Genomic DNA, 23,711 nt, shown 5'->3' on the forward strand with positions numbered 1-23,711 from the left:
TGCTTCCCTTGCCTTCTGCTTGCAGGCCTTTTCTTGTACTATTCCTCTCACTTGGAATACTTAGCCGCCTGCTCTACCCTTGAAACCTACAACTCTTGAAGACCAAATTCAAATGCAACTTTCCTTTTCTATTATTATTATTGTCTGCAAGTATCTCTTCTCCCCCTCTGCTAGATTATTAATTACTTAAGATCAGAGACTATGGCTTCTTGGGATTCTCTGAACTTTTACACTACTGTGCAGTAGTAAATATTTGGTAAACTTAATTACTATGCAGTAAGCTTTTTCATTTACCAAATTCTGTTTTCTCTAGTTAAAGAAGAGTGTAAGAGTCCTAAAGCTGAGTGTCGGTCTCAGAAAACATCCAATAAGCAGGTAAGCTTCTTTAAAATCCAATTTTTAAGCCAGGCCCAGTGGTGCATGCTTATAATCCCAGTACTTGGTAGGCTGAGACAGGAGGATTGCAGATTCAAGGCCAGACTCAACAGCTTGGCAAGATCCTGTTTAAAAATAAAGAATAAAATAGGACTGGGGTATTGCACAGAGATAGAATGGACCCGATTCCAATCCCCAGTACTAAAAGCCAATAAACAAAAAAAAATTAAATTTTTAATAGCTGCTTGTTAGTGCAATTGGTAGATCTGTGGCATGTGACTGAATTCAGCAACGTTTCCACCAAATCTCTAAGGTGTAGGGCAAGAGGGTTGGTAAAGGTCGGCCTTTGGCTGATGGTCACAGGTGGAAGGTTGCACAGCTGGAATCCAGAGTCTGGAATGAGACGGACCTAAAATCCTGGCCTGACATTTAATAGCGGCCTCAGCAGTTCTCCACTTCTCACAGCCTCAGTGTCTTCGTATTTAAAATGGATCACTTGTAGTCTCTCTCAGTGTATATAACCTGTGTATACCTATGTCAGTAGACCCATGTGTATGTAGAAAATATGTGGCAGTATGTATTGTATATGCATCGATATTGTGTGGAATAGCGTAGGAAACAACGTGTGCAATTAGATTGATCACTTTGTGTGTGTGTGTGTGTGTGTGTGGTACTGGGGTTCCTGGAAACCCTTCTACCTCCGGGCTACACTCTCAGACCTATTTTCTTTTATATATTTTTATTTGGAAACAGTGTTTTTTAAGCCAACAAGGCTGGCTTCAAGCCTGTGTGATTCTCCTGTCTCTGCCCCGCAAGTGCAGGGATTACAAGCTTGCGCCACCACGCCCAGCAAGACCACTTATATTTTATTTATTAGACTCTGGTTTGAGAAAGAATATGTGTATACTCTTTTTTTTTTTTTTTTTTTTTTTTGCAGTACTGGGATGGAACCCAGGGGCATTCTACCTCCGAACTACACCCCTACGCCCCTAGCCCTATCTTTTTTTAATTCTTTATTTTGAAACAGGATCTCACTGAGTAACTGAGGCTGTCCTTGAAACACAATCCTCCTATCTCAGCCTCTCGAATGCTGGGATTATATGTGTACACCACCACGCCTGGCTCATAACATGCTTTCAATAAATAAAATATCTGTCCTCTCATTCCAGAAATTTCTTTTTTTAGATTGAACCCAGGAGCCTTTTAGCCCTGTTTTATTTTTTTGAAACAGGTTCTTGCTAGGTTGGTGAGAGTCTAGCTACATTGCTGAGGTTGGCCTTTAACCTTTGGTCCAAGTATTTGAGATTATAAGCATACACCACACCTGACTGATTTCAGAATTCCTTTGTGTACATAAGGGGGTACTGGGGATTCACCTCAAAACCATTCTACATCCAAGCTACACCCCCCCATCCCTTTTTATTGATTGATTGTGAAACAGGGTCTCACTAGGTTGCTGAGGCTAGCCTTGAACCTGTGATCATGTCTCAGCCTGCCAAGTACTCCCAGTATTCCCAAAATTCTTGTGCTAATATTTACTTTCTTCTATGAAAAGGAGTGATGTTTTTGCAGTAGACTCTTTAGTGAAGCCTATCAAATTTTGGCAAAGCCATTATTCCCCAACAATGTTTTAATGCTAAAATAAAATACTTATGATTTGAAAGAAAGCCACTTATACTGAAATAAAATTAGAATCATTGTGATTGGGGTTATCGTAGTTTCAACTGCTGTAACAAAACTACCATAGACTGGGTGGCTTAAATAGTTAATATTGCCAAGGTAGTGGCACGTGCCTGTAATCACAGAACTTGGGAGACTAAGACAGGAAGGTCACAGATTTAAGGACAGCCTCAGCAACTAAGCAGGACCCTGTTTCAAACTAAAAAATAAAATAGTTCTGCGAGTATAGGTCAGAGATAGAGTAACCCTGGGCTCAATCCCCAGTACAGGAAAATAAAAAATAAAAAATACAACAGTGGATATTTATCTCTCACAGTTCTGGAGGTTTGGGAAGTCTAAGGTGAAGACACTGGTACAGTAATGTTTTTAATGCTAAAATAAAATACATAAAATTTGAAGCCAGGCATGGTGGTGCATGCCTGTAATCCCAGTACTTGGGAGGACAGGAGGATCACAGTTTTGGAGGATAGCCTTAACAATTTAGCAACCCAGTAAAACCCCGACTCAAAATAAAAACTGATCTGAGTGTGGTGGCTCAGGCTTGTAATCCCAGTACTTAGGAGGCTGAGACAGGAGGATCGCAGGTTCACAGCCAGCCTCAGCTACTTAGGCCCTCTGCAACTTAGACCCTTTTATAAAATAAAGAATAAAGTAGTGCTGGGAGAAGCCGGTAAGTGGTAGTGCATGCTTGTAATCCCAGTACTGGGGAGGATGAGACAGGAGGATCACAGGTTCACAGCCAGCCTCAGCAACTTAGCGAGACTATGCAATTTAGTGAGACCCAGTATCAAAATAAAAAATAAAATAGGGCTTTGGGTGTAGCTCAAAGGTAGAATGCCTCTGGGCTTAATCTCCAGTACCAAAATTAATTAATTAATTAATTAATTATGTCATATTTTTTAAAACCATCAGTATTGAAACGCTGGTAGTATTTAGTGAGGGCTCTTTTTTTGGCTTATACTCAGCCCCTCTTAAGTTCTGTCATGGTAGAGAAAGAGCTCTGTTGTCTCTCTCTTCTAGGGACAGTCATCTCATTCTGGGGGCTCCGCTCTCATGGCTTCATCTAACTCTTAGCGACCTAAGGGACCACCTGCTCATAGCATCCCATGGGGATTACAGTTTCAACATAGGGACTTGGGGGCACCGCATGCAGTTCCTACCGGTAGTTTATTGCCTACATGCATAATTGAAGAAAATACTAAATCTCATTTAGACGTTAATGAAGATAAAGATAAAATTTTCCCCATCCAAGTTAACAGACCCCTTTTATGATAGAAAAGGCAAACTAGTACATAAAAATATTTGTAATTTATTTCAAATATTAGGTAATAGAAATTTATTTGCCTGGAAAGCTTATTTTTACTTTTTTATAGACTTTTGAAGGGCCTGCCAAATGTAATATTAAGCTATTGAAGAGAAATGAAAGTCCAGAAGTCTCAGAAAACCCAAAGGTGACTGGTTCCCCAAATGCTAATGATAAGGTAAAAGATCCTCTATTCAGCTCCTCTTCCCAGACTTTAACAAGTGGGAAGAGGACTGAGTGAAGTCAAGTTGCCATTTTTGAGCGTAGAACTCTTAGCTTCTTCCTGTATCCTTCTACTTCCGTCTTCACACACAATTCTTTTTTCTTTTAGCCCAACTCCGGAATTGAGAACCTTTTAGCATCCTTGAATATCTCTAAAGAAAACGAAGTGCAGGCATCGCATCCGGAGGGCCCTGCGAGTGGAGAGCTGTCGCCACAGTCGTTTGCTCTGGTTCGTGTGTTGTGGGCTCTGGGTGGCCACTCGGGCACGTCAGCCCACGCGCACACCCACGCAGCCGGCATCGTCATCCTGTGCGAAAAGCCAGGTTCCCTGCACAGTGCAGCCACCTCCTTCTGTTCTTCCCCGGCTTTTCTTTTCTTTCTTTTCTTTCTTGTTTTTTTCCTTTGTGGTACTGGGGGTTGAACCCAGCAACATTCTACCTCCAAGCTACACCTATACCTGAACCCTATCTTTTCTTTATTTTTGAAACGTGGTCTCACTAAGTTGTGGAGGGCCTCACTAAGTAGCTGAGGCTGGCCACAAACTTGTGATCCTCCTGTCTCAGCCTCCCAAATGCTGGGATTACAAGTGTGCACCACCACTCCCCACCCCACTCCCAGCTCTTTTTATATTTTTTGTTTTAAAACAATATCTCAGCTGGGTGTGGTGGCGCACACTTGTAATCCCCATGCTTGGGAGGCTGAGACAGGAGGATCGCACAGGTTGGAAGCCAGCCTCAGCTACTTAGTGAGGCTCTCAACAAATTAGTGAGACCCTGTTTCCAAATAAAATAGAAAATAGGTCTGGGAGTATGGCCCAGAGGTAGAAAGCCTCTGCATTCCGCCCCCAGTACCACAAATAAATACATACATACATACATACATACATACATACATACATACATGCAGACAATGTCTCACTAAATTGCTGAGGCTGACCTCAAACCTACAATCCTGTTTCAGTTTCTCAAGTACTGGGATTACAGGTCACAATGCCCAGCTGCTTTGCTTTGCTTTGTTTTTGTTTTTGTTTTTGTCAGGTGAGTGTGTGCTGGGGATTGGACCCAGGGGCATTCTGCCTCTAAGCTACACCTCCAGCCCTTTTTTATTTTTCTTTTGAAGTAGGGTTTCACTAGGTTGCTGAGAACCTCCCTATGTTGCTGAAGCTGCCCTTGAACCTGTGGGCCTCCTGTCTCGGCCTCCCAAGTACTAGAATTACAGGAGTGTGCCACCACACCCAGCACTCCTCTGCTATTCAAACACGGCTACTAGGTGACTAGGCCAGAAATTAAGCTGAATAAATATTGTTTCTATAAACATTGTTTTTATACCTCAAAATGCAGGTGTTTTATTTTTCTAGCTCTGGAATATTGATTTGCCTTAACCTGTATATGAACATAGTTAGCACATTTTTAATAGTGGAATTCTTGAAAAGAAAGATCAAAGGCTAGTGTTATATTTCAGTGGTAAAAAACACTTGCCTAGCATGCACAAAACCTTTAATTTTATCCTTAGCACCAAAATAAGTAAATAAGTAGATAAATAAAAGCTATATAAATCTCATGTTAACTTTCCTCTCCCCACCCCCCACCTTCTCCATATGAATAATTTTCAACAAAAGAAGGGGACACGGATGCTTAAAGAAATTCTAAAAATTGATGGCTCTGATACTGTGGACCATAAGAATGAAATGAAACGGTTTGGTAACGAAGTCACTGTTTCCTCTAACAGAAGAGATGAACATGCACTGTCCTCACAGCCCAGACCAAACAAGAAATTAGGTAAGCAAACTGATTGTCATTTCCAAAACACTTCATTTTTTTCTAATGTGGGTTTTGTTTTTGTTTTCTTGGGTTGTGTTGTTGTTTGTTTTTGGTAATACAAGTTATACACGGGGGCATTCTACCTCTGAACTACACTCTCAGCCCTTTTGATTTTTTATTATTTTGAAGTAGTATTTGTCTGAACTGCTGAGGCTCTCTAAGTTGCTGAAGCCGACTTTGTCCTGTAGTCATTCTGTTTCAGCTCCCAAGTACTGAGATAAAACATGTGTGTCCCCTTGCCCAGCTCTTGTGCTCTATAAAACTTACTTTTTTAGCCGGGGATGGTGGCACATGCTTGTAATCCCAGCATTTGGGAGGCTGAGACCAGAGGATCACAGTCCGCAGACAGCCTCAGCTACTTAGGCCCTCTGCAACTCAGTGAGACCCTGTTTCAAAATAAAGAATAAAAAAATGGGCAGGGGGTGTAGCTCGGAGGTCAAATGCCTCTGGGTTCCATCCCCAGACCAGCAAAAAAAAAAAAAAAAAAACCTTACTTTTTTTTTTTTTTTTGATGTGTGTGTATGTGAATGTGTGTATGGTACTGGAGATGAAACCCAGAGGCATTCATCTCTCAGTTACATCCACTGCCCTATTTTATTTTTTATTTTAAAACAGGTTCTCACTAAGTTGCAGAGAGCCTCACTAAGTTGCTGAAACTGCCTGCAAACCTGCAATTTTCCTGTCTCCACCTCCCAAATACTGGGATTGCAAAACTTTATTTTTAAGAGTGTACGCCGGGCGTGGTGGCGCACGCTTGTAATCCCCGCACTTGGGAGGCGGAGACAGGAGAATTGCGCAGGTTCAAAGCCAGCCACGCTGGTGTAAGAGACCCTGTTTCAAAAATATAAAATAGGTCTGGGAGTGTAGCCCGGAGGTAGAAGGGCTTCCTGGAACCCCAGTACCACCAAAAAAAAAAAAAAAAAAAAAAAGTGTGTACTTTTTACTTATATCACTTACTTAATAATATAACTATGAGCCAGGCGTGGTGGCGCATACTTGTAATCCCCGCGCTTGGGAGGCTGAGACAGGAGGATCACACAGGTTCGAAGCCAGCCTCAGCTACTTGGTGAGGCTCTCAGCAAATTAGTGAGACCCCGTTTCCAAATAAAATATAAAATGGGTCTAGGAGTATAGCCCAGAGGTAGAAAAGCCCCTGGGTTCTACCCCCAGTACCACCAAAATTACAATAATAATAATAATAATAATAATAATAATAAACAAATATGTAACCAAAAGATCTATAATTCCTAAATCTTCCTGTGATTACTTAAAATGTCCTATTAAATATAATCATTCTAGCTGGGCGTGGTTGCGCACGCTTGTAATCCCCACGCTTGGGAGGCTGAGACAGGAGGATTGCTCAGGTTCGAAGCCAGCCTCAGCTACTTAGTGAGGCTCTCAGCAACTTAGTGAGACCCTGTTTCCAAATAAAATATGAAATAAGGCTGGGAGTATAGCCCGGAGGTAGAAAGCCTCTGGGATCTAGCCCCAGTACCAAAAAAAAAAGATAATTATTCTATAGCTACCTAACCCTCAAAAGGTTTTTTACTTTCTCGCGTTTTTACCCAGAAATCTAAATACACATTACCTAACCTGTGTGTGTGTGTGGGGGGGGGGGGGGATATGAATATGAATTGGGGATTGAGCCCGGGGGCATTCTATCTCTGAGGCTGGCTATGAACCTGCAATTTTTCTGTTTCAGCCTGCAACACCACACTCAGCATTCCTTAACTTTTCTAAAATTCCTTTTTCCTGTACACAAAATAGGAACAATACATTGCTGACAACTGTGCTGATGATTGTATAATGTATATAAAGCAGTTAATACTGACCAGCGTTGCAGGTGCACACATCAGTTATTATTGATATTGGTGTTGTGTTAAAAATAATTTGACCAGTGTAAAAACAGAAAAAGCTATAAATCAGTTGTTAATAGAGGTAGACATTAGAAAGAGAATGTCTTAGCTCTGTGAAGCCCATACTGTAACATGTGCTACATAGCTGGATTGCAAGAAAGTCCAGCATTGCCCCACCCTCTAGATCCCTTACGTTTTAATAATTGTCTGTAATTTTCTGCCCAGAGCTTACCAGGAAAAATGACGCATACAGAGTGTATGTGGACAGAATCTTCCCAGAGAAAAGATATTTTTGAATAATCAGTCTGAATTTATTAAGGATCAAATTCTAGAAGAAAAGCAGAACTGAGCCAGAAATGGTAGCACACATAATCCTAGTACTTGGGAGGCTCGAGTAGGAGGATTGCAAATCCCAAGACAGCCTCCGCAAGTAGGCTCTATCAACCTAGTGAGACCCTGTTTCAAAACAGTAAAAATAGGGAAATAGGGCTGAAGGAGTAGAGTGGAGGTCAAATGACCCTGGGCTCAATCCATCGTACCACCAAAAATAAAAAATAAAAAAAGAGCTGAGCTAGCTAGCCCCATTTAGTGTCATTTTGGAAAACTGTGAGGAAAGCAATTATCATATTGATAATATACTCCCGAGGTATACCAAAATGAAACTTTAAAACTAAATTGGTTGAAGATGGTCCCACTGTCGAAAACAGATTTTACCTAATTTCAGTATAGTGATAAAAATTAAAGACCATTGAAGTCAATAGCTCAGAATCCAGCCATGTTTCAGAACTGACTGACTTTGTGACTGGTCATTACACTTGACTTCTTTTTGTGATCTGTAATAGCAGTTTGGATTAATCCCTTACTAAGGACAAACTCCTTTCATAATCTATAATAGAAATTTTTCTTTTCCCTTGGTGGTACTGGGGAAGGATCCCAGGGGCCTTCCACCTCTGGGCTACACTCCCAGACATATATATATATATATATATATATATATATATATATATATTTTTTTTTTTTTTTTTTTTTTTAAACAGGGTCTCTTAAGCCAGCTGAAGCTGGCTTTGAACCTTCGTGGTCCTCCTGTCTCAGCCTCCCAAGCGCGGGGATTAGAAGCGTGCACCACAACACCCGCCCGGCAAACATTGAGAATTTTCAAATCATCTTCATTAAGTAAAAGACTTAATTTCCAGAAGTCCTTTATTTTATAAAGCATCATTTTGGAACATTCAAAGCTTTCCTGCAGCTTTCCTGAGTGTGGTCATACATACCTATGATCCTAGCTACTCTAGGGGCTCAGGCAGGAAGATTGCAAGTTCAAGGCCAGCTTGAATTTGTTTCAAAATAACAAATAAAAGGGTTTGGGGGACCTGAGCATGGTGGTTTACACTTTTAATCCCAGTACTTGGGAGGCTGAGCCTGGAGGATAGCATGTTCAAAGCCAGCCGTGGCAGCTTAGCAAGGCTCTCAACATCCTAGTGAGACCCTGTTTCAAAATAAGATAAAATCAGGCTGGGGGTATAACTTGGAGGTAGAATGTCTCTGATTACAATCTGCTTCCAAGTTTCAACTTCAATCTACAGTACCAAAAAAGAAAGAAAGAAAGGAAGGAAGGAAGGAAGGAAGGAAGGAAGGAAGGAAGGAAGGAAATGTTTGGAGGTATAGCTCAGTGATAAAGCATACTTGGATTCCACACAAAGTATGTGTGTGCATGTGTATTCCTCCATGATTCTTAGAATGTATAGTGGAGCCGGGCGTGGTGGTGCATGCTTGTAATCCCAGTACCTGGGAGGCTGAAACTGGAGGATCCCGGTTCGCGGACAGCCTCAGCTACTTAGTGAGGCCCTCTGCAACTTAGTGAGACCCTGTTTCAAAATAAAGAATAAAAAATAGGGCAGGGGGTGTAGCTCAGAAGTCACATGCCTCTGGATTCCAGACCCACACACAAAAAAAGGAATGTATGATGGAATTGCAAGAATTAGACTTCAGCCAAGCCTCAAAACTTAAAGACTGATTGTAAATTTGCTCAAGAAAAAAAAAAACATATGTTTATTCACAGTACTGTGTAGTCATTAATTGCTCTAAACTTTAATGTTTGGTAGTTAGCCCTATTTTTTATTCTTTATTTGGAAACAGGGTCTCATTAAGTTACAGAGGGCCTCACTAATTCACTGAGGCTGACCATGAATCTACAATCCTCCTGTCTCAGCCTCCCAGGTACTGGGATTACAAGCATGCACCTCCACACTCAGCCAACTATTTTAATTTTCATCTTAGTAATTTATCATTAATTATAATCACCTAATTTCTTATTAAAGTTTCAATTATAAGCAGTACTAAATAGTTCTTATATTTGTTTCATGGTAGATTTCTTTTTGTGTGTGTGTAGGATCTGGGGATGGAACCCAGGGGCATTCGACCTCCAAGCTACACCCCCTCCCCTATTTTTTATTCTTTACTTTGAAACAGGGTCTCACTAAGTTGCACAGGGCCTCACTAAGTAGCTGAGGCTGTCTGTGAACTGAGATCCTCCTGTCTCAGCCTCTCAAATGCTGGGATTACAAGTGTGTGCCACCACGCCCAGCAGATTTCATTTTTTAACTAAACGTAACACTTTCCAACATGGTCCACCATAAAACCCTGCAATAATTGCAAAATTTGAGAAGTCATTTTATTAATATAGTCATACCATTTTGTCTTCCTGGTAGCATCTTACATGACCCCGCCTCACAGTGCTAATGAGTACCCTAACGTTCCGTCTCTGGACGGTGCCTGCTGGCCTGTGCCCGGCCAGATCCCGCCTGTAGCCACGCCTGTAACAGAACTTTTTCGAATCTGCTCTCTTGTTGGAATGCCACAACCAGATTTCTCCTTTCTGAGAACACCTCAGGTATGGTACACTATTTTACTTATATAAGTTCTTTAACATTTATACTAAACTTAAATAAATTGAATGAAAACATTTAGCTAGAAAATATATAATGACACTTTTTAAAACTTTACAGGCAGCATAGATTTATGCTCCTCACTCTGGCTGTTCATTATATATAACTAGAGCTCTCAGAGGACAGAAGCAGCAGCTGAGCAGCAGGGAGCCGGCAAGCGTCCTCTGGACCAACAGAACTAGACCTCTGGCCCATAGCAACAGTTGTTTTAACTTTTTGGCCGCTGAATTTCCCTTCTTTTTTTTTTTCTTTTCTTTTCAGAAACTCAAAGAAATTATATTTACTTAAGTTACATCCATACTTATGTCAGAAATTAAAACAAAGTGATTTTAAACGTTTCTTAATTCATTTTGATTAAAAATGAGTTTTCTGGGGTTGTGGCTATGGTTCACTTGTAGAGTACTTGCCTAGCATGTATGAAGCCTTTACTTGGATCCCTAGCACCAAAACAAGAATTTGAAAAAAATTGTGAAAAAACGGACCTTGTTCTACATTTTTTTATTTAAGATTTTTTTATTTTTATTTGGGGGGGGGTCTGGTGATGGAACCTAGGGGCATTCGACCTTTGAGCTACACCACCTGCCTTATTTTTTATTCTTTATTTTGAAACAGGGCCTCATTAAGTTGCAGAGGACCTAAGTAGCTGACACTGTCCATGACCGGGATCCTCTGATTTCAGCCTCCCGAATGCTAGGATTACAAGTTTGTGGCTAAATTTTAATTTTTTTTTTAAGGAACTTTTTTTTGGCAGCACTGGGGATGGAATCCAGGGGCATTCTACCTCCAAGCCATGTCCCCAGCCCTATTTTTTATTCTTTCTTTACTTATTTAGATATTTATTTTTGTGGTACTGAAGGTGAAACCCAGAGGCTTTTGTAACTCCAGGCTATACTCCCAAACCTATTCTATACTTTATTTGGAAACAGGGTCTCACTAAGTTGCTGAGAGCCTCACTAAGTAGCTGAGGCTGGCTTCAAACCCATGTGATCCTCCTGTTTCAGCCACCCAAGCGCTGGGATTACAAGCGTGCGCCACCATGCCCAGCTTATTTATTTTAAAACACGGTCTCACTGAGTCTTAAAGGGCCTCACTAAATAGCTGAGGCTGTCTGCAAACCAAGATCCTCCTGTCTCAGCCTCCCAAATGCTAGGATTACAAGCATGTGACACCATGCCCAGCTACATTTAAAAAATTTTTTTCTACCTCTCTTTTAATGAAAGAAGCCTGATTATTTTATGTACTTCTTACTATCAATCTCTTGTGATATGTTAAGTATGCTAAAAAAGAAAAAAGTAATATATATGGCCTCATGCAGATACATAGTTGGAAAAAAGCAGAGCATTTTAATAGCCTCTGCAGATAATTGTGGTTATTCTTTGATACTGGGTTAACACTTAAAAGTGATATTGTTAAGGATTAATTGCAGTGTCAAAAATGAAATCAGCCGGGCGTGGTGGCGCACGCTTGTAATCCCCATGCTTGGGAGGTGGAGACAGGAGGATCATTCTGGTTCGAAGCCAGCCTCCCTGGCTTAAGAGACCCTGTTTCCAAATAAAATACAAAATAGGTCTGGGAGTGTAGCCCAGAGGTAGAAGGGTTCCATCCGCAGTACCACCAAAAGAAAAAGCATGCGTCACCATGCCTGGCTCAGAAACTGACTACCTTTTTTTTCTTTCTTCTTCTTTTTTTTTTTTTTCAGGTCTGGGATGGAACCCAGGAGAATTCAACCTCCGAGATACACCCCAGCCCTATTTTTTATTCTTTATTTTGAAACAGGATTTCACTAAGTTGCGAAGGGCCTCACTAAGTAGCTGAGGCTGTCCGTGAACCGCAATCTTCCGGTCTCAGCCTCCTGAATGCTCTGATTGCAACCGTTCGCCACCACGCCTGGATAAACTAACTACCTTTTGAAAAATTGAAATTTTCTTTTATTGCAGGGAATCAAACCCAGAGCCTCTTACATGTTAGGCAACCACTCTACTATACGTGACATTCCCTAGCCCCTGAAAAAAATAGAATTAAAAAAGAAAGTCTTTGGAAGATTTACAGTTTAAATATGGATAGGAAATTAGAACCCCTGAGTCATTTACATTTAAGCAATCAATTCATAGTAGCAATCAGCAGTCTACCTGCTAATTAAAGAATTGTATAAAGCATGAGTCAGCAAATTATTTTCCATAAATAACCAGATAGTAAATATTTTAGCCATGTGGGCCATAAGGCTGCTGTCTGCAGCTTCTCAGCTCTACAGCTGTAGTATAAAGTAGCCACATGCAACGCACACACACACGCACGCACACACACATAAAGTGTGTCTGTGTTCTAGTAAAACTTTATAATTTGTCAATTCTTGGCATAAAGGAAAAGTTTTACTGACTTTCATTGGCGTTAAAATAAGGGAACCGTTTTTCACCAGACGTGGTGGCACAGGCTTGTAATCCCAGCGCTTGGGAGGCTGAAACAGGAGGGTTTGAAGCCAACCGTAGCTACTTAGTGAGGCTCTCAGAAACTTAGTGAGACCCTGTTTCCAAATAAAGTATTAAAAATAGGTCTGGGAGTATAGCCCGGAGGAAGAAAAGCCCCTGGGTTCCACCCCCAGTACCACAAGAAAAGGGGGGGACCACTTTTAAATTTTTTCCTGGAAACCTAAAACTTAATAGTTTCTTTTTGTATTTGTGATAGTGGAGATTGAATCCAGGGGCATTGTATCTCTGAGCTATATCCCGAGCCCTATTATAGTTTTTATTTTGAAGCAATGTCTCCCTAAATTGCTGAGGATGGTGTCAAACCTGCGATCCACCTGTCTCGGCCTCCTAAGTACTGGTGTCATAGGTGTGCACCAACCACACTTGGCTCGTAGTGCTCTTTTGAATTCTGAATTCTTTTTTATAGAATGTCAGATTATCCTACTTATTTAGACTAAACTTTAGGAGAAAAAGTGAACTTCTTAGAAGGATAATGTCATACACATCCATATTCCTTTCTTCCTTTTAGACAATGACAGTGTGCCAGGTAAAGTTATCCAATGGCTTGCTGGTGCATGGGCCACAGTGCCACTCTGAAAATGAAGCCAAGGAGAAAGCCGCACTCTCTGCGTTACAGCAGCTGGTAAGAGCTGTCCATGACGCCTTTATTAAATTTTAATTAGTCTCTCAAATCTTCTTGCACTATCTGACAACTTTTAAATATGTCCGCAGGGCTCCTTAGGAGTGAATCTTCCTTTGCCTCCACCAATATTTCCAAATTATCCTCCTACTGTGCCACCTGCAACCATTCCTCCGGTTTTTCCCCAACCTACTGGTAAGGATATTTTGCTTTTCTAAGTAGTTTTCATTGAGTGGCTTTCCTTCTTTCTCTCTTTCTTTCTCTCTTTCTTTCTTTCTTTCTTTTTTTCTTTTATTTCTGTGTACTGGGGATTGAACCCAGGGGCATTCTATCCCCAGCCCTAAATAGCTGAGGCAGGCCACAAACTTGCGATCCTCTTGTCTCAGCCTCCCAAGTACTGGGAATACAAGTGTGAGCCACCATGCCCAGCGACTACAAAGCACGGGGATTACAAGCGTGTGCCACCACGCCCAGCTATTCTTTATTTTAAAACAGGTTCTTACTAAGTTGCAAAGGGCCTCATGAAGTAGCTGAGGCTGGCGTGAACCCACAATCCCCTTGTCTCAGCCTCCCAAGTACTAGGATTACAAGTGTGCAACAACACACCCAGCAAGAAACATCTTTTTTTCGGTACGGGGCTAGAACCCAGGGGCATTCTACCTCCTCCAAGCTATACCCTCAGCCCTATTTTTCATTCTTTATTTTGAAACCGGGTCTAACTGAGTTGCAAAGGACCGCACTAAGTAGCTGAGGCTGTCTGTGACCAGGATCCTCCTGTCTCAGCCTCCCAAATGCTGGGATTACAAAGAAACATCCTTTTTTTTTTTCTTTTTTTTTTTTTTTTTTTTTTCCAGTACTGGGGATGGAATCCAGGGGCATTCAACCTCTGAGCTACACCCCCAGTGCTACTTTTTATTCTTTATTTTGAAACAGGCCTCACTTTTGAGTTGCAAAAGGCCTCACTCAGTAGCTGAGGCTGTCCCAAGAACCACAATCCTCCTGTCTCAGCCTCCCAAATGCTGATGCTGGGATTACATGTGTGCACCGCCACACACAAAAGAACATTTGTGAGAAATGTTCTTTTTAAAAAAATCAAAAATTTTATTCAGCCAAACGAGGTGGCGCAGGCTTGTAATCCCAGTACTTGGGAGGCTCAGACAGGAGGATCTAGGTTTGCAGCCAGCCTCTATTACTTTTCAAGGATCTCTGCAACTTAGTGATATCCTGTTTCAAAATAAAGAATAAAAAATAGGGCTGGGAATGTGGCTCAGAGGTAGAATGCCCCTCAATTCAATCCCCAGTACCAAAAAAAAAAAAAAATCATTCAGCCAGGTATGGTGGTGCACGCCTGTAACCCAGTGTTTGGGAGTCTGAGACAGTATTGCAGGTTTGAGACCAGCCTTGGCAATTAGTGAGGCCCTCTGCAACCTAGTGAGACCCTATTTCAAAATAAAAAATAAAACAGGGCTGGGGATATAGCTCAGAGAATAGATGCCCTGGGTTCAATCCACACCACCAAAAAAATTTATTTTTTTTTTTACTCAAATGCAAAGGAATGCAGTAGAAATTGTAACAAGTAAGCTTTAAACCAGAGCTGCGAATCCATCCAGACACTCGTCCTCGTCCATGCTTCGGCACCTCTGGAGTAGTATGGCAGCTCTTTGTGGGGCCAGGCCATATTCCCCAGAAGCTACCAGCACAAGCTTTCTGTGTGTGTTTGTGCAGTACTGGAGATCAGACCCAGGGGTGTTGCACTTCCGAACTACACCCCCAGCCCTTTATATATTTTATTTTGAAATAGTCTAACTCCATTGCTGAAACTAGCCTCAAACCGGTGAATCTCCAGTCTTAGCCTCCCAAACCCTGGGTTTACAAGTGTTTGTCACCACACCTGTCTCTGTTTGTTTTATTTTGAGACAGGGTCTCACTCAGTTAGGAGGCTGGCCTGAAACTGCCGTCCTCCTGCCTCAACCTCCCAGGTTGCTAGGATTACAGGCTTGTGTCACTGGACCAGGCCTTAGCATCTTTTTTTGCTGCTGTTTACTGGAGATTGAACCCAAGGGCATTGTACCACCACACTAAACCCCCAGTCTTTTTTATTTTTATCTTGAAACAGAGTCTCACTAAGGTGCCGAGGCTGGCCTTGAGACTGATCCTCTTGCCTCAGCCTCCCAAGACTGGGATTACAGGAAGACACTACCACACCTGGCTTAACATCTTCTAAATAGATCTTCTAGTACTGTGACTCCTGCCAGAGTTGCTTATATGTAATAGCAACACCTTATTTTCTATACCTTATGTTATGTCTTTATACTAAAGGTTTTCTTTAAAAGGATTTGTACATATGTAGTTTAGCACCTTAAAATATACTGTGAATCCTCTCTCCTGATATAAGAGGTTCTCTGGTAGCTGTGTTCTAAGTGAGCTGTGTTCTGTTTCACAGCCATGACTGCCGTGTCTGAATTTACGTAGCACCTGTCTCTGTCGGTGACAGTGTGCTCTTGTGTTGTCACTGTTAATGTGTAGTTCCAGTCAGGCATGGTGCCTGTATTCCCAGGACTTGGGAGGCTGACACAGGAGGATCCCAGGTTCGAGGCCAGCTTCAGCAACTTTAGGCTCTTCAGCAACCTAGCGAAACCCTGTTTCAAAAAATCAGTGCTGAGGGTTTGGCTCAGAGTAGAATGTCCTTGGTTCAATCCTCAAAGAAAACTAAAAAAAAAAAAATGACCCAAAAGAAGCATAGTTCTTAGTGCTGCACCGGTGCTGGCTGCCAGGACAGATCCCTGAGTCCTTGCAAAGGATTACTAGGCTTACCAGGTCTGAGTAGGTAAGTCTACACAGGAGTCTATTTCAAACCCTCCCCAAAGGGCTCAGAGAGACTAATCAGGTTTAGAAATAATTGATTCAGTATATCACTAATAAAAAACAAAATAAAAATGGAGGGGGTGGCATATCCTTGAAAATCAAATATTAGAATAGAGAAAATAAAGATTCTGTGTGTCATATGAAAATGATCAGACTTCAGGACTTGAGTTTCTTTGGTTTTTTGTAGGCTGGGATCACTATGGAGGCAACTTAGCATTGGGGGCAGGTGAGAGCCTTAAGATTTCTCTTTGTTCCCAGACTGTTCTCTCCCAAGGAGTGTTTCGTGACCCGTTTATAAATGTTAACATGTAACTGCAGGCATTCCTGAAGTTGAGACAGCACATAGCACTGCGGCCTTTGCAGGCCGACACAGCGGTCAGTTTGTATCTGTAGACTGTTCACAATCCTAAGAAGGAATCCTGAGGGTGAGTAAGGTGAGCAAGACTAATGACAGCAGACTGAGTATAGACCCTTGGTAGGGGCTGGGGGGACAAGATAAGTTAACAGAGAGAGGTCTTAGGAGCCAGGTGTGGTGTCACATACTTAGAATCCGCTACTTGGGAGGTAAGACAGAATTCCAGGCTCAAGGACAGCCTCAGCAAGTAGTGAGACTCACGAACCTAGCGAGGCCCTGTTTCAAAATAAAAGTTAGAAAAACAGAGCTGGGGGTGTAGCTTAGAGATAGAATACTCCTGGGTTCAATCCCCAGCACCCAAAAAATAAAATAAAATGAAGTTTCAGGCTCTCGTTTTACCCAGTGACAGTTTTTTGTGTGGTTTTCCACAGCTAACGTGATGCCTTCGCCTCATCCTTTCGCCTCAGTGCCGTGGGGCCCGCCCATTCCTGGGAAGCCCTTCCACCACCCTGCGTACCCCGGGACCGTGGCAGTGCCTGGAGGCACACCAGCTGGCGTGCACAATCAGTTCATACCACTGCAGGTGAGACCTTTTCAGAATGTTCACAGATTCTTGATAAAAGTTTGTTGATTCCGTACTTGCTCAGAGCCATTTAGAAATCCTTTTCTAGGGTCTGGTTAGGCTCTTGCCTGACTTTGCGCATAAGTCCCTGGGTTCAGTCTCCAATACTGAAAAAAGAAAAGAAAGAAATTCGGTACTGGTCTAGGAACTGAGAACATAATAGTGACACATCTGACTGGTCCCTGCTGCCTGTGTTTGTGTTTTAATAAAAAAAAATTGTAGCAAATAATGCTCTTCTAACACAAAGTGACTAAAACTCAGGAATACAGTTTCTTGGGTTTTTTTTTTTTATGTTGTTGTTTTTGTAGTACTAAGAATTGAATCCAGGAGCATTCTACCTTTATGTTACCCAGTCTTACTTTATTTTTTATTTTTATTTAACTGGTGGGGAATTTTTTTTTTTTTTTTTTTTTTTTTTTTTGGTGGTACTGGGGTTCCTGGAAACCCTTCTACCTCCGGGCTACACTCCCAGACGTATTTTTATACTTTTTTATTTGGAAACAGGGTCTCTTAAACCAGAGAGGCTGGCTTCAAACCTGCGTGATCCTCCTGTCTCCGCCTCCTAAACGCAGGGATTACAAGCGTGCGCCACCACGCCCGGCTGGTGGGGAATTTTTAAATATCTTGTTGCAGCTAAATTCTTTAAATTATTAAAATCTGGTTTGGGGATTATTAGTGGAACTTACAAATCAGTGAATGACAAATATTAGCGTCATGGTTTATGATATTTTCTGACACCAGCTTTTTTTTTCCCCCACATTAATGAATGATGCTTTTATCCCTTAAAGGTTACAAAGAAAAGAGTGGCAAACAAAAAGAACTTTGAGAACAGGGAGGCCCTGAGTTCTCCTCAAGCAACCCCCCTTGAGACCAGCAAGCCAGGGTCTTCTGATGTTGCCAAAGGGGCTCCCCAGGAAAGCACACCTGCTGCGTCCAAGGCCTCTCAGGCTGCTCAGCCCACCCCGTCCTCTAGAGCCGAGGCTGCCTCCCAGGGCCACGGCGCACCTCAGCAGAAGCCAGGCCCAGGCTCGTCCTCGAGGAGAAAGTCAAGGAAGCTGGCTGTCAACTTCAGCGTTTCTAAGCCTTCTGAATAAATTCGGTACTTGGGAATTAAATTAATTTCTTTCCATCTACCTTTTTAAAAATCCATATCTGTCTCATAATTATACTGTTTTAAAATGATATGTTTAAATTGAATATTTTAAAATTTTAAGTTATCAGGCACTTTTCATGCTTTCTAAAAGACTATATCAAATTGTGCACTTTAAATATGTGCAAGTTTGTTGTACGTTAATTATACCTCAATAAAGCTGTAAAATAAAAAAGACCAAATTAAAACCTTGAGTTAGAAAACAAATATCAGTGGGTTAAGCATTAAAATGCACCACTCTAACCATTGGCCTCTTCATTAGAAGCATCCTTTAACTCTGAATTAGACATCGTATTAGCAATAAGAATGAACGTCTTTTACACTGTCATTGAGGGATAATTAAAAGGAGCGTGAAAACCGGGCCTCGCAGAGTCCGCTGAAGGATTTTACTTCCCTTAGGGATGTGGAGTTAGGAGGACAGCTCTGGTGCTGGGCCTGTGCCCCTTTGTCTGCGCACAGGTCCTGCCCACCTGCCGCGAGCTGACCGCGCTGCTGTGGTGCTGCCGGCTTTGCTTTATTCTAAATTTTGTACCAAAGCAACTTTAGGCTAATCATATTTAACCCATCTGCTTAGAACTCTATAAACAGCAATTTAGATTTGAGTAATTAGAATTTTTAGGTCATTTAAGAACCAGCATTCGTAATTTCTAATGAAATTAAGTTTCAAAATCTACAGGGTACAATGATTGCGAATTACTCTTAGAATAGAACAAAGTACAAAATATTAATCATGTTGTTAATTAAAGTGGTGTGTTCTCTTGTATAGCGGGGTTTTTTGTTTTGTTTTGCTTTGCCTACTTAGCATATATATGAGAGCCCTTCGTTGGTCCGTGTGTGTAGTGCTTCCTAGAAGTGATGAAATTCTAAGCCTCTGGTTTAGATTGTAAGGTGTGCGGTCGTGCTCCGGACAGTCCTGCCAGTGCGCGGTGCCACCCTCCCTCCCGCCCCGCGCCTGGCGCTCAGCTCCCAGCCAGGCTGGCATCTGTCTCTGCATGTCGCACATGGAGCTGTGTTATTCTAACTATTGAAATTAGTTCACATTTGTGAGAGTTCCCCAGTGATAGCAGGGCCTGAGTTTATGTATATACGTGTATATTTACTCTTTAGTTTTTGTGATACATTTATATTTTTAAGGAAGAACGTTACCATACTTTTTTAAGAGTAGGAGCCACAGTCTTTTTATGGAGCTGCTTATTACTACATCTGATTTCATTTGGCTCATCGAAAACTGCTACAAGTCTCAAGGTAGTCTATTTGGTTTTTTAAACGCTGGCTTTAAACTAAATGAATTCCTGTCTTTTAAGTGCTGAGTCCAGAGCTTCTATAAATGTTAGCAGGATGTTTGTATATTAGTAGTGCCTTTAGTAGAAGAGATAAAGATCTTTATCTGTCGTTTACTGTATTCTTGCGAGTTTCCATGCCTTTGTTTCTGTTCATTTCCTTGGCTCAGTTGTTTGTCAACAGTCCCCAGCCCGTCCTTTTACCTGTGGTGGGATGTTGAGTAATGAGTTATGCTCAGTGTTTATCTTTATTGCCTCACAAGCTCTTTCTGTTTTAAAAGGAGCCCTTTATTACGGGGACACAGGAATAAGTGAAGTTGGGAAAGGAATGCCATGCTCACCTCTTCCCACTTTGAAGTGTGTTAAGATTTTTCTCACTCCACTGTACAAACATTTAGAACCGCCTCGCTTATCACTCTTGGGTGACAGTACTGTCAGTCATGTGTAGCCACATCTCTTTTGGAGCACAGAGGAAGGAGCGCACTGCAACCTTCTGAAAACTCCCAGAGAAGGTTTGGTAAACATAGCACCACTGAGCCTGGACAGCGCTGCTTCACTTTCTGAGCACAGCGAGGTAACTACAGATAGCCTGTAAAAGTATTTTCCCTTCCTGTTTTAAATGTATTATCCTAAAGGTAAAGACTGAACAGAAATTAAATAGGAGAGAGTTCCATAATGGCTGTGTAGTGATCGGATCTTCTCTGTTCTTCTCTCCCTGTAGACCTAGTCCCAACCAAGAAGACACCCAAAGTTTAAATACGTGATTATTGAACTGTTGAGTCTGAGGATTTGATGTGGAAATGGTGGGCCATATATAGGGCACAGAAGGGACAGATTCCCCCAAGTGCTTCCTGTTTCCACATAACTAGAGTACTTAAATCAATACTAAACCTTTCTCCCCTCGCTTTTTTTTTTTTTTTTTTTTTTTTTTGGTGGTGGTACTGGGGATCCTGGAAGCCCTTCTACCTCCAGGCTACACTCCCAGACCTATTTTTACATTTTTATTTGGAAACAGGGTCTCCTAAGCCAGCGCATGCGGCTGGCTTCGAACCTGCGCCATCCTCCTGTCTCTGCCTCCCAAGCGCGGGGATTACAAGCGTGCGCCACCACGCCCGGCTCTCCCCTCACTTTAACACTACTTCTGAATATTCTTATTTAATAACTTTTCTTTTTTGGAGCAGATTAAGTGAATTTTGAAGATTTATTCTTCTAGTCTCATTATTCCTGCATTATCAAGTTGATACCTCCATTTCATAATTGGCAGATAAAATAATTGATTTATACATCATGTGCAGATGAATGTCTTCAACCTCCAAGACTCAGCTGCTTGAAAAACCAATTCATCTATATTAACCTCAGTTTCAATTTAAGATTAACCTGCTTTTCAAAGGGATAAGTAGTGAAGATTGGCAGGGTTTTTCCTATGGATGGGAGGGATGTTGAGCTATCGGTGCGACTCTCGGTGCAAGTTTTTTGTGATTTCCTTTGCTGTGATCAGGCTTTTTCTTTGGTTTTAGACTAATATAGGTTCTTAGTTCTAAGTGGAAGATGTAGAGGGAGGGGCAGTTAGAAGACAGCCCTCGTCGCGGTTCAGATGGGTGAGCTGCTTCTTACTCGCTTTTTAACCATCTCTTGTATTTGTATTAGTCATAGCTTTTCCTACTGGTTATCTAATTTTGACCTTACATGAGATAGGCTGGACTGTGCAGTTCTCCACTAGAGTTCCTTCTGACATGCCTCTTCCTGTTCAGAGCATCATTTTAAAAAGCAATCAGGTACGATTGGACTTGAATTTCAGGCTGGGCCTGCCCTATTTCTTAGTACCTCTTGCTTCCAGATTGTGTTGTACTGTAGAAGAGAATTAATTTATTAGAGAGGAATTACTTTGAAGGACATTTGCTAAAGAAAGAAATCAGTCGCAGAAGTTCACTGTCATCTAGCTAGAGATACCAACAATCCTCAAACTGGCAGTGTTCCTCGCGTGCATTTTATAAGCTTTGTCAGCGAAACAATCTTTTTTGCAGGCGCTCCCTTTGTTAGAGTAAAGTTTAAAATCCTAGAAGTGCATGTGTTTCAGTCTCACCTAATCATGTCTCCATCACGCTGCTCCTCTGCCTGGGAGCACTAAGGGACCGTTGAGAGTGCAGCAGTGAGGTGCCGCAGCCAGGCTCCGCCAGCCAGGCAGAGCAGACCGACCGGCAGGCCCCCGGGGTCAGTGCTAGCACCCCGGGCCCCTCTGAGAAAGAGAAGAGAAACATGTATAGTGATTTAGTAGTCAAGAATGTCAGCGTCCATAGCTGCTTGTGTGTGCGTGTGCGTGTGCGTGTGCGTGCACCGTCACAATGCCTTGCTCAGTTGATGCATTCAGCCATTTCAAGTGCAATTTGTGGAAACAGTGGTTTCCAGTAGATAACATTTTTTACATAATTAAATCTGTAAAAATTGTTTCTAGCAGTATACCATGCTATTGATTATCTCATTGTTTGATACACTATGAAATCGTCCAAGCCAAATAATTTAAGTTTCTGTAGCTGTTTTAGTTATTTGAAACCAAATTCTCACGCTGTTTGTTATGAACTGATAGGATGTGAATTTGGTCCACATTTGCTTCGAGTTTTTATTCCTTTCTTTCCTTTACATGTAGGGGGTGTTTTGTGTTTGTGTCTCTTTGGATTTTATTTATTACAATTTTTTGCCTCAGTTGCCTGCCTCCAATCACTTGAGTGTCTTCATCTGTTTTGATATATGAGTGATAGTGTGCTGTGTTACCAATGTGTTTGACTTTCTGTTCATTTTAAATGAGCGATTTCATACATATATACACACACACATATATATATATATATATATCTTAATTCATTTCTCATGTAACAATTTTATAAGTAACTGGAATTTTTCATTAGATCTTATACAGAGCAGTATTTTATTAAAATTCAAAAGGGAAGACTTTTATGTGCTCATTTTGTAGTTTTTGTTTTTTAAATATCTGTACATTGTCTGCCAATTAAGTGTTTTAAACTTGCATTGGAATGGACTCTGAATGTATTTTTGTGTTGTTAAGTTGTACATTTGTAAATTTCTAGCATGAAGTTAGCCTCAAAATGCTGTGCAAAGGGATTTTAAATATAAGACTCACTGAGAGAATTTAAACATCTATACGTATGAAATGTTCTATGGATTTTCATTAAAGACTTAAGACTGATTTCATAAGCCGTTTGTTCTTTTATGATTGCCTTAATATCAAAAGTTGAAACAGCTGTCATATAAACCCCCATAACCTTTTATATCTATATGCTAGTGCTAACTCATTTATAGTAAACCGAGGCCTCGTGGTGGGTGGGGAGAACCAGAGCCCTAGATTCTGATGATGTTGACTCATCCTGGCTCCGCCTCTGACTAGAGGTAAATACGGTATTGTCCTTTATTGTGGACAGGCTGTGTTGCAGCAAAACCACCGATTGTTCATTTCCTAAAGAAAGAAGACGACCCTCGTTTTAATACATTGAAAGCCCTACACATGAAATGAATGCTTTACAAGTGCTAGTAGTGACAAGGTCTTATCCTCTGTGTACTCAGGCCTATTAGCCGGGTCCCTAACACGCCCAAGGTCCTCTGTGTTCAGAATGGACCTTACAACACCCACTTTGGACAGAATCCCCATGCCCCTCAGACATCTGGGAGACTTTTTCTTTTCCTTCTTGTGATCCCTCTACATTTTCTCTCATGCAAAGGAAAGTTGTTACAGAGCCATGTAGGAAAAGGTTTTTTTTTTTTTTTTCTTTTTTGTCTGTAAGGGGAATTAAACCCAGGAACATTCTACCTCCAAGCTATACCTCTAGCCCTTTTTATTTTGAAACAGAGTCTCATTAAGTTGCTGAGGGTCTTGATACGTTGCGGAGTCTAGCTTAAACATGCAATCCTCCCGTCTTAACCTCCCAAGTACTGGGATTACAGGCATGCACCACTGTGCCCAACAAAATTTCTCTTCTTAAAACATCAAACGACCTGCTGCAGATCTAGATCTAGTCAGATGGAAAGAGTGGTGATAAAGTACTGTGCATCAGGAATTGACAGTGACTTGTTCGGTTATCCCACTACGTCATTCTGTGGCATTGTGCTTACTCTAATACTAG

At 41.5% G+C, this 23,711-nt stretch overlaps 1 protein-coding gene across 3 annotated transcripts in view; it reads left to right on the plus strand.

The window, feature by feature from the left end:
• XRN1 (5'-3' exoribonuclease 1) overlaps nt 1-18,242 on the plus strand; it is a gene marked incomplete at both ends in the record, with an annotated part of 98,310 nt that extends 80,068 nt beyond the window's left edge. Inside the window, 9 exons of one of the 3 annotated variants that reach the window (XM_080695704.1) lie at nt 314-375; nt 3,429-3,536; nt 3,690-3,809; nt 5,199-5,358; nt 9,965-10,146; nt 13,196-13,309; nt 13,399-13,501; nt 16,958-17,109; nt 17,937-18,242. In XM_080695704.1, the coding sequence (XP_080551830.1) occupies nt 314-375; nt 3,429-3,536; nt 3,690-3,809; nt 5,199-5,358; nt 9,965-10,146; nt 13,196-13,309; nt 13,399-13,501; nt 16,958-17,109; nt 17,937-18,242 (1,307 nt within the window). Of the gene's footprint in view, nt 1-313; nt 376-3,428; nt 3,537-3,689; nt 3,810-5,198; nt 5,359-9,964; nt 10,147-13,195; nt 13,310-13,398; nt 13,502-16,358; nt 16,398-16,957; nt 17,110-17,936 lie in introns of all 3 variants that reach the window. The other 2 variants (XM_080695705.1, XM_080695706.1) reach the window with 2 other exon arrangements.
• Nucleotides 18,243-23,711: the final 5,469 nt, after the last annotated feature.

This window comes from Muscardinus avellanarius (genome assembly GCF_963383645.1).
Source record: "Muscardinus avellanarius genome assembly, chromosome: 5".
NCBI classification, from domain to species: Eukaryota; Metazoa; Chordata; class Mammalia; order Rodentia; family Gliridae; genus Muscardinus; species Muscardinus avellanarius.